At 46.6% G+C, this 11,503-nt stretch overlaps 1 protein-coding gene across 4 annotated transcripts in view; it reads right to left on the reverse strand.

Annotated features, from left to right (window-relative positions):
• Positions 1 to 2,852: 2,852 nt before the first annotated feature.
• Positions 2,853 to 11,503, reverse strand: part of MFHAS1 (multifunctional ROCO family signaling regulator 1) — a 101,211-nt gene continuing 92,560 nt past the window's right edge. For 2 of the 4 annotated variants that reach the window (XM_023252425.2, XM_023252428.2), the window contains one exon: positions 2,853 to 5,503. In XM_023252425.2, coding sequence (XP_023108193.2) covers positions 5,470 to 5,503 — 34 coding nt within the window. In that variant the 3' untranslated portion in view covers positions 2,853 to 5,469. Of the gene's footprint in view, positions 5,504 to 9,470; positions 9,582 to 11,503 lie in introns of those variants that run through there. The other 2 variants (XM_023252426.2, XM_023252427.2) reach the window with 2 other exon arrangements.

Raw genomic sequence — 11,503 nt, forward strand, 5'->3', positions numbered from 1 at the left:
ATCTTCTGGGCCACATCTGCCCAAAGTAGAGGGCCTAGGGTACCACTTCTGGAACATGGAGCTATGGGGGTGGGGGGGTGGTCAGGAAGGTCATGGCTTAAAGGTCACAGACCCTGGCTGATTTTGTATTTAGTAGATTTTCTTGAATGGATATTTCTCCATTTGCTGTATGTCCTTAGGATGATTTCTGGGGATTTTAAATGACTGTGTTTTTTTGTTTGTTTTTGTTTGCTTTGTTTTGTTTTTTAAACAATTCTCTCTATTTTGTTTTGCTGGGGAGAATTTACACTGAGCTCCTTACCCTGTCATTCTGGAAGTCTTGCTCATCCACCTTCCTGGCATACTCTCTGGAGTAGGAAAGAAAAGAGTGAACAGATCACTGGTTTGCCAGGCATTAATTACACGTATCCCTCAGCACACACTGGGCATGTGGCCTGTACCCAACTTAATTTCATGCCATGATTTGGTTCCTCAAGTACTGACTATAATATAAATCCAAGGGATGTGTTCTGTTCTACGGATCCCAGATCGGTTATGGAGATTCTGCTTTTGTTTCTGATGAGTGAAAACGGGATTCCTTTTTCGGTCTGGCTTCAGTAAAATATCCAGAGAGAAAAAATGTTATATCTATAAGGGTCTTCTGCAAAAACTAATTCAAGTTTTCACACGTCTAACCAACTTTCTCATTCAAATTTCAGTTGTGTTCCTATGAAAACTCTAGCTGCACTGAAACATTCCAGATGCAGCAAAACTTACTTTCAACTTCAAACTGAAGAAATACCAGTTTTCTAGCAAAACGCTACCCTGCCTCCTACGAACATAAAAGGCAGCAAAGAAGCAATCACACCTGCGCCCGATAGCACTGGCACCACACGCCCCATACCCTGAAAACCCGGTCCCCAAGGGCATCTGCAGACGACTCGGGAAGGGCCTCCTTCCACACTCACACCCGGAGAAACGCTGCATGGAGGTCCGTTCCCCTCTGGGCCACTCACAGATTGCAGTAGCATCCAAGAGCTTCTCAGAGGCCTGCGGCAAAAACTGTGCTGCTTTATTTAATGCGGCATTTCTCACACTTACTAAAAGCTCAGGACTCCTTTACAGAGGAGCACGAGTTAGCATCTCAGGAGATACAACAGTTTCATGGAGCCGTTTGAGAAAACTCTCAATTAATCTCAGAGTCAGAATGGAATCATTTCATTCAAAGATATTTCTCATATATGCACATGAAAAAGGCACTGCTTCCCTTGAGCTGAAATATTCAAATAGGGTTTCTGCTGCCAGGTGAATTTTCTTATGCCTTCTAACCCAGGTAACTTCCAAGGCTCCTCTGCTCAATAAAACCTCTTCCAGCAACTCTGTGTCCCCTCCCTACTCGGTGCAAGAGAGTCAAGTTCTAGGAGGTGAGGCCCTTCCGTGTTGCCAGGACCACTGGGCGCCAGAGGCGTGGACAAGGGAAACCCTGGGCTTTTGGATCCAACGCTCGAGCAACCGCACCGTGTAGTCAAAGCAAACCTGGAATCGACTTCAAAAAGCTCACAAACAGCCTTGAGAGGTTATGAGCTGGGCGATAAATCATGTGCAGTAGCTGTCACCACTGACACCTGCTGATCGGTGACCTGCTCAGCAAGTTTAAAGAACTCTGAGTTTCTTGGTTAAAAAAAAACAATCTAAAACTAGGCTCCAAATGAGGACTTCTGCTCCTTGTACGCTCTTCAACAGGAGAGGGAGCACTAGGGAGGACTCCACGGGCCTGGACACACTGCCGGGGCAGGCCTATCTGCAGGGAGCACACGGCCTGCTTCGCTATCCTTTAGAAAATTCTGGGGGTGCCTGGGTGGCTCGGTTAAGCATCCGATCTTGGCACAGGTCATGACCTCGCGGTCAGTGGGTTCGAGCCCTGAGTCAGGCTCTGTGCGGACAGCTCGGAGCCTGGAGCCTTCTTCGGATTCTGTGTCTCCCTGTCTCTGCTCCTCCCCTGCTCGTGCTCTGTTTCTCTCTCTCTCTCTCTCTCTCTCTCAAAAACAAATCAACATTAAAAAAAAATTCTGATAGCCACAGCATGGTTTCAGCTCTTCCGCAGAGGCACTTGGAGCCCGGGGCCCCTAGAGGCGTCACCTGCTTTCTCAGGAAGCACCGGGTCAAGGGGCCTTTCTGCCCTGGGCCTCAGGGAGGGTTTTCCTGCTCCCGGTCCCTCCCGGAGGGTGTTGCTTTTACGAGTAGCACCCACATTCTTTTTTCCCCTTATCAACTTTTTTTTTTTTTTTTCCATAGGGAGAATAGAGCCTCGGACCCAGTACCTGCAGGTCCTGTGAGTACAGACCCCTCTTGGCGCCCGGGCCAATATTTACAAGGTGGTGGCAAAGACTTCTGCTAAGAACCCTTGAAAAAAAAGCTCAGGGAAAGGGGATTTGCCAACCGTGTCACAGACTCAGAAATTTAAGAGTATCGCAGATCACTGAAAAAGGGTCTGATTGAAGTGAGAGCTGGTATTCAAGAATTGAATCTCTAGTCTGAAGAGAGGCAGGGTTTTAACCAGGGACCCTTCAGTCTTCCTTGTGGGGACTCCGCCCCCCACCCCAGGGCTGGCATCATCCATCTCCCACAGCTCAGAAGTGACCTACGAACTAAAACTACGAATCGTATTTCTATAATTGAAAGTAAAGAAATCAAAAACAAAAATAACTAAACTCCGGAAATATAATTGCTTAACCATTTCTTTGTATTTTTATTGAACTTTCTTGAATTTTTTTTTTTTTTTAAATTTCTGCCCAGTCACGACAATTAAGTGGGAAACCACAATGACAATTTACAAACTGTGGCATGAAAAAGAACACACACCCCATCGGGAGTTATACCAAACCCTTTCCTTTTTATTCATTCAAAAGAGTCCAACGCACAAATGTCAAATATGAGCACTGTCATTTTTTTTCTTGGAAGGGGGAAAAACATTTATTCTGGCAGCACTTTTACAATTCCAGGAAGCGGTTTTGATACCATTGGTTGCAAGAATAGAAACCATAACAGACTTGAAGGGCGTTTGTTTGCCAGGCGAGGGCTACTTGGTCTGGAAAGACTCCCCCTTGTGCTTTGTGAACTGCCCGTCCACCTCGGCTGGCCGAGCCTTCCCAGGTATGGAAAGAGAAAACGGAATTTCCTGCACAGGCACTGAAAATTCCAGTAGAGCAGAGTGTTTTCTGTATCTCCAACCCTCCCCCCCACCCTGAAGCAAGTTCTCAAGCTTTTCTGGAGCTTCTTTTGGTCACATGACCCTCAATCATGACGACCTTTTTGCCGAAACACATGTGACACCAAGATTTCTTCTTACACTGCTTCTCTAGGGTTCAGATGACAGCACAAAACATCACTTGTCAAAAAATAGCAGATATTAAGAATGTGGGCATTTATGTTCATAATTATGATAAACACCTTGCAGGGTATGTCACCCAAAGGAGCATTTTTTTTTTTTTTCACTTAATATGGTCCCCTGGGGAGTTAGCCCGAAGTCACATCCTTAAGTGTCCTTGCAAAAAAAGACTGGTCAAAGTCAGTTAATTTGACAGTTTAGGAACTGTCTCGTGCCAATTACAAAACTCCTATGCCCAACAATTCGATGGTCCATAAAGCAATTAAATGTTACCATTCAGTTTACACACACGCACGCACGCACACAGAGAACTGTGACCAAAGGATTAAGCAGGTAATCTCGTGACTGTGTTCTAAAAGAAAACAAAATCTCAAGATTGAGGTGTCGTATTCAAGTATCAAAAAATGCAGAAATAGTCTGATCCCATTTGATTTTATGATCATGACAAATCATACTTGTTTCACTGAGGTTCTGGAGTTAGTGAAGTCAACTCCTGGGGCACAAAATCTACAAAACTCAACTTAAGATTTTCCACAATGCAGCTGCTTTGCTTGTTTCTTTTAAAAAATATGTTGAGACTTTGTATAGTGGCATTCCAAGAGTCAATACTTTATAAAAGAAGTAAAAGAATAATACCAGCTGACTCACTTTTCATGCCTTACACTGGTGAGGAAACAGTTTGTCTTACACATTTTTCCATCAACACACAGAGGAGGCAGCTGTAAACAGAGTCCTTTATACTCTTCAAAGAACGTGTTACTATTGCAGCAGATACTGTTTGGCCCCAATTAGGAGTAGACGAGAGCAATTTGCTTTGCTTTTCACGTTTTACTTGGTGGAGATTTTAAAACAATGGTTTTACTAGTTCTTGGCAGCAGACCATCCAATCAGAGGCTCTGTATTTATAAATAACCAATGCGGGACTATGCTCTCCAGTTAGGGAGCTCACTATCTCAAGGTCTGACCGCCAGATGTGAAGGGCTTTCAAAGTGCTCTGCTAAATTTCACAGACTCTGTTCTAGAGAGAGAGAGAGAGAGAAGTACTCATTAGCAAAGCTCTTTGCACCATTCACAACTGACTCCTGATTATCTTAAGCTATTGAAAGACTCAGATTTTCCATGGACTCCTTGACCCCTCTGCCCCCCTCCCCTGAAGAATCCTACCACCAGGCTTCCACGACCCCTCTGTCCTCTGCCCCTGAAGAATCCATTAGCATATCATCTAGTGACAACGTAATGTCAACAGGAAGCTGGGAGCAAGGAACATTCTGCCCAGCACCACTGGAAATGTGGGCAAAGAAAAACAAGAATCCCACCAGCCTGCCCAAGGAACAGGCTTGCAGGCAGGGACCTTTATTTAAAAGAAGGGGAGGAGACACTGCCTGAAATACAGGTAAGGTTCTTGCTGATTATCACAACCTCTGCGAACCAGCACTTAATCCATGGGCAGACAGATGGGTTTTTTAAAATCTCAGAAGGACTAAAGATGAAAGAATGAACAGAAAGGCCTTTTGCTAAAATAAGAAACCAGCCCCATCTTGGCACAGTCCTCATGCAGAATATTGCACCCAGTGTTAACTAACGCTAGAAGCTTCGAACTGTATAAATTTAAATGTATTTGCATATTATAAAAATAAAGATAAACATATACATATTTTACACTAGTTACGGAACAGCAATGAACGGTCAGTCGATCCTTCTTTCACATTTAACAGAACTGAAATCTGAGTGCTCAAAACACGGCCACCTGTACTGCAACTATGGCTTATATGTGCACAGAAAACAAAATCCCTGAGAAGCCATTCGACTTTTTTTTTTTTTTCTTTTCTTCAAGTAGCGCTCTCCTTGGAGGATCACAGTTCTGAGGTTCAGGTTGTAAAACATTTGCTCCATGTTCTTCCCCCCCCACCCCCGTCCTCCCCCGCCCCTCCCCCACCTCATCTACAGGCCAGGTGCGCTCCCTCCTCTGCAAGCACCCTGGACAGTTATTACTCAAGTTCACGGAACGCGTGTGGGAGTGTGGAGGGTTTGCCGGTACGAATGATGGTCCAGGTGAGTTCTGATGCTCTCTTTTCTCCACGGAAATTCCATAGCCATAGAAGTCATTGGTTTCTGTGCTTTTCACCAACGTTCTTCCTATACGGGTAGAGGAGAAGAAAGCACAGACATGACAAAAGGTGACAGAGAAGGATATTCTCAATTCTAAGAACAGGAAGCAAAACTATGAATCGGGGTTTTTTTTTTGCACCAATTTTAATTTTTACTTCTAGAATTCCTTATAAAAATGTGAGTGTCAGGCAATTAAGGATCCTACAAAGAAAAGCGTCTTTTCACTAGAAAGCTGGTCGAACACTTCTGGTTGTGACATTAAGTTTAGGCATAATGAGGAACTATACGAATTAGTAATAACCACCTAAGCCATTGTAATTTCACAGCCGAATGAGATTTATAATCAAGAACCCCAAACACTAACCACAGCACTGAGTCCTTTCAGGAAACCCGCACACACGCGCACACACACGCACGCGCTAAATAGCCCTCTAGGACTAGGAATATATACTGAAAAGTGAGAACTTTTAGGATGTCTAACTGGCCTTAAAAGGCATGATTTCACTTGCAATGTTACATACAGGCAAGGCTGTCAAACTAAAAGCTGGAGTTGGATGAATATAAAATAAACTCCTGTATCGCCACCTAATTAAACAGAGTGGCATTCAATTCAGACAAAATGATTAGAGAGAAAGAGGTCAAAGGTCCTCATCCCTTATGTCACCCTTCCTATAATGACATGCAGTCCCTCCATCCCCCCCCCATCTCTCAATGGTGCTTGATTTCACAGACACTTTGTAAAATATTAGTTAACATTACCAAAAAAACGCACCTTCCGTTTACTAACAACTTACTACACATCAGGAATCACACCCACTCACTGCAGTGCATTACTGGATTAATCCTCAACTCATAACACGCCTATGGGGTAAGCTCCATCGTACTCTACATTCACCAAGAAGGAAACGAAGGTTCCCAGAGGTTAAATAACTTCTGGAGGGAACACACCAGGGTGCGAGAGAGCCAGTCTTTAGCAAGGGTTACTTGACTCCACAGCGTGCTTGACAGCCAAAAGCCAGGTTGGGATGTTCGGAGCCCTGGGGATAGGTTTCTATGGCACTCAGCCACGAAGACTTTTTGAAGGCCTATTAATATATAGCAAACTTCCCAGTAGAGAAAGTTTTGACAACTGCCTCAAATTCGAGTAATAAGAAAAGAAATCTAACGTAAAGAGGATGGCAGTGTGAAAACTCTCATCTCCACCACGCAGTTAACTTTGGTGGTTCGAGTTCTGGGTTTGTGAGAGGGATGCAAGTGTTTTCCTCACGGAACCCAACAAGCCTTCGGAAATGCAGACAGTTGTGTCTGGCTGTCTGTTCCCCGGAGCCACACGTAAGACAGAAGCACAAGGATGTCGAAGCAAGGGCACCCAGAGCCTATAATCAACAGGAAGCCACTTGAGGCTTTTAAACACAGAAGTGGCGAGGGTCCGGCGTTGAAAGATAATATTGGTTCGTAGGGGAAAAAAAAGACATTAGAGGGACGGAGGCCAGTTGAGACTCAGTCACAGGTATCTTGGCAGGGACAGGTGCATCTAGAGGAAAGGAAGGGCCAAAGAGACGGTTGTGTGGCCAAATTTACTCGTGTCAAGATACACGGATAAGACGGGAGAACAGGTCTCGGGAAGGCTGTGTGTCTGCAGCCGCAGCCCCTGGCTCGGCGGACGGGAGCGAAGCAACGCCACTCCCCGAGGCGGGAAGCAGACCCACGAGGAGCGTTGAGGGGCAAGCCAGTAACTCACACCACTGAAGCCTAGAGCCCGCGGGCCACCCAAGGGAGCTGCCGTGGGGCGCTGGGGAAAGGACAGCATGGGGGCTCAGACCCAGAATCCTCTCGGGGTTCTGCACCTGCTCTTCCTGGAACACAGCACACACGGTCCAGGTATTTAGAAGCTCAGGCTGAAACTGAGGCTCTACCATGTTGTATTAATCAATTAATCAGGTCTTTTATTTTCTGTATTGGGATTCTTCGACATCCGGGCCCTCGCTGCCCCTGGAGGCCTCCCCTCCCCCCGCACTAGCAGGTTCCTACAGACCCTAAACAACACCGACGTGAGCGCGCTTCTCGGTACCCACCCGCTACGCTATCCGGAGCCCACACCTCTCAGCCACCGCCTTTATCAGGCTCCGACACTGCGGGCCACCCTCACTCCAGGGCCACGTGCCAGGCAACCAGGGACCCTCCCTGTGCCCCGAGGCCCGCCCGAGCCGCTCAGGCCCGCGGAGCCCAGCCAGCACCCGCCCTCGGCAAACTCGCACTCTTGGGCACAGTCCCCTCTCTGTGCCTCGTTTCCGTCCCCCCCCCACCCCCCATGGCACAGCATACACCCTCCTCTAGGGCCCTGTGAGTCCTAAGCTGTCTTTTTCAGTGGCAGTCACTTCCTGATCTGTTGGCCTTACCGTATGTGCAAGGCTCTGTTACGATACTACAATCTAAGACAAATGCGTAAGAGCTTGTGTGAAAACAGCACTCAACTGGGACCCACGGTGTGGGTTTCAGGCCGAGGCGCGTCACTCGGTGACTGTGACTGTCGGCACGCGGCCTGGTCTGGAGTCCAGAGACCCCTGGCCTATGTGACTTACAGGGCGGTGAGGGGCCAGTGAGCCAGTGCGTTGGGGGGTTTTGTTCATCTGGCACTGCAGGCGTTTGTGATTATAATATGAAAGAAATGATACCGCTCATCCTCACTTTCCCCCCTGAGGATGGGGCCAGGACACTCCAGGTGGCCTTGTAAAGGGATCTTCCCCGGTTACTTGGCAAGGCAGGCCAGCCCCCCTGCCACCACCTGTCCAGCACAAACGTGCACCCTCCCTGGGCAGGCACCTCAGTTAATCAACTAAATGTTGGGGCGCCTGGGTGGCTCAGTCGGTTGAGCGCCCCACTTCGGCTCAGGTCATGATCTCACCGTTCGTGGGTTCGGGCCCCGCGTCGGGCTCTGTGCGGACAGCTCGGAGCCCGGAGCCTGCTTCGGATTCTGTGTCTCCCTCGCTCTCTGCCCCTCCCCCACTTGCACTTTCTCTCTCTCAAAAATAAACAATTTTTTTTTTAAATAAGTAAATGTTGCTAGGCAAGTCGGTGAGCACATTTTATTCTAGTATCTATATCTGCCTTTGAAGTTTTTTTATGATTACCTTGATATGCCACCCATGGTGCACACCATTAATATTCCTAGTGGAAAAGGCAGCAACTGAGTTTATTGAGCGCTGTTTGCTCTGTGGAAGGAATAATGCTATCTGGCCTCCCCAGCAATGGCCTCTCTAAATGCTCACGACAACCCCACAAGACAACCGCTTCTGGGATCCGCTTCTGACAGAGCTCTACAGCCACGGCACCAACAGATGGCAAAGATTCACACTCGGGCGGTGTAACTCCAGCGCCCAAACTGCCTTGAGAAAATAAAGGCAAACACTACTTTTAAGAAGCGATTTGCTGTGTCCATCCGCTCGAGCTTTTCGTGATGTTACATTCGTGCATATTACATTTTTTTAAACGACTTTTTTTGGGGCGCCTGGGTGGCTGAGGCAGCTGAGCACCCAACTCTTGATTTCGGTTCAGGTGATGATCCCAGGGTCATGGGATCGAGCCCCGCATCAGGCTCCCCAAGAGCCTGGAACCTCCTTAGGATTCTCTCTCTCTCTCTCCCTCTGCCCCTACCCTGCTCATGCATGCGTGCTCTTTCTCTGTCTCTAAAAATAAAAATAATAAAGGTAATCTTAAAAACAAAATGCCTTCTTTCTTCCAGCAAGGAACTGAGATTACTAACGTATGCAATATCATAAGTTAGGCCAAAGAATCAAGCAGTTTCCTGATTCTTAATTCTCAATGTTGTCTTGATTCTGAATAAGCAAAAGATTTGTAACCTTAAAATGCCCTGCTCTATATATGAAGAGATCTCTTCATCCCAAAGCCCACCCCACCCCCGTTTTCCCCTAAACTCTCAGGTCCTTAGGAAGTCCCTAATTCAAGAAACCCTCTCTGCTTCCCGGAGACTTACCCTTAAAACTTGGTGCTCCTAAAGTCACAGATTGGGTACAGTAAAAATGATGACATAAGGGAAAGAAGCACTATCTTTTCCACTTAATTTTCCAAGAAAGTATGGAGATACCTAAGCAGAGAGGGAACAAATTCTAGTATCAGTGTGGCTGATGGGGCACTAAATAATCAAGAGACACTATTCCCCCTCGCCTGTGAAAGGAGAGAGGCAATGAGCGGTCTCACTCCTTGCAAAAAACACAGCAAATCAACACAAATCAATCAGCATGATCCACCCCACAGGCCACCTCCACATTCCGCTTCCTTTCCTTCTGAAATACCACACCATCCCCACCCTCCGTGTTTCACAATCCTGTGGTCACTGAAAAATCCCCCATCGTTCTAAAGCCAAGTTTGTGCTGCTCCGTGGCTCTTGTAAAAAGAAATGATCAGGTCCATATTAACGAACCTGAGCGTAATTAAACCTACTTTGCCCGTTTATCTGATAAGATAAAGGCGACAGTGTCTTCATGCTACTTTTTATAAAGGGCTATTTCAATTGGTCGTAAATATCCCTGTGTGGTAACAATGTAACTGCCAAATTCTCACGCGAAGCAATCACTGTATCCTTGGGACTACTTACAAACGTATATATACAATAACCCAAGTGTAAGAGGTAGTTCTGAGATGCAGTGTCTCGGCCCTTTTTATCATTAGTCGCACTTTCTGGAAAAGGAGAAAGCTTAGCTTGACAACTTTCAAACCGGCCCATATTTTCCAATTCTGTAACACATGACCTGCCCAAATCAGAATCTGCTTCCCTTTTCATTGCCACCCTTCCACATGGAGTGCAGACAGACACGGAACCACCACAAGAGAAACGGCAACTGTCAGGAAATAAAAATGATATATTCCCATGTCCTGTATGTTCCAGGGTCTGTCCATTAGGAAACCACATGGAAGAATGTGGGTTGCGTTTCAGTATGCCTTCAGGTAACACATTTCTAGATGCTAACCTATTGGATCCTGTCTTTTATTTTAAATTTTTTTTTTCAACGTTTATTTATTTTTGGGACAGAGAGAGAGCATGAACGGGCGAGGGGCAGAGAGAGAGGGAGACACAGAATCGGAAACAGGCTCCAGGCTCTGAGCCATCAGCCCAGAGCCCGACGCAGGGCTCGAACTCACGGACCGCGAGATCGTGACCTGGCTGAAGTCGGACGCTTAACCGACTGCGCCACCCAGGCGCCCCGGATCCTGTCTTTTAAATGAAAATCAGTAGAGGGGCGGCTGGGCAGCTCAGTTGGTTAAGCACCCGACTTTGGCTCAGGTCATGATCTCGCGGTTTGTGAGTTCGAGCCCATGTCGGGCTCTGTGCTGACAGCTCAGAGCCTGGATCCTGCTTGGGATTCTGTGTCTCCCCCTCTCTCTGCCCCTCCCCTGCTCATGTCCTGTCTGTCTCTCTCTCTCTCTTTCTCAAAAATAAATAAACATTAGGGGCGCCTGGGTGGCTTGGTCAGTTAAGCATCCGACTTCGGCTCAGGTCATGATCTCACAATCCGTGAGTTTGAGCCCCGCGTTGGGCTCTGTGCTGACAGCTCAGAGCCTGGAGCCTGCTTTGGATTGTGTCTCCCTCTCTCTCTGCCCCTCCTCTGTTCATGCTCTGTCTCTGTCTCAAAAATAAATAAACGTTAAAAAAAGTAAAAAAAAAAAAAAAAAAAGAACTTATTTAATGAAAAGCAGTAGATAAATTGGGTTATCTAGCAGTTTATCTGAGTATATACTTGGTGGGGGCTGGGTTCCTCTAAACCTCTTTGGAAATGAGAAAGAGGAACATCGTACAGGGTACCTAAAATTAAAAGCAAACAGTGAGCTGCCATTCGCTTCAAGAAGTTCACACTTCCCTTCTGAACTGGAATTTTAAGTGTCTCAATGTACAGAGCAGCAGGACAAAGACAGGAATTCACAGATAAAGTTTTCAAAAATAAATTAAAACAATGAATCTACTTTCTCCTTACTTTTCCCACTGAAAGTAGGACTCTGCCTTTAACGACT

This window comes from Felis catus, chromosome B1 (genome assembly GCF_018350175.1).
Source record: "Felis catus isolate Fca126 chromosome B1, F.catus_Fca126_mat1.0, whole genome shotgun sequence".
Lineage (NCBI taxonomy): Eukaryota > Metazoa > Chordata > Mammalia > Carnivora > Felidae > Felis > Felis catus.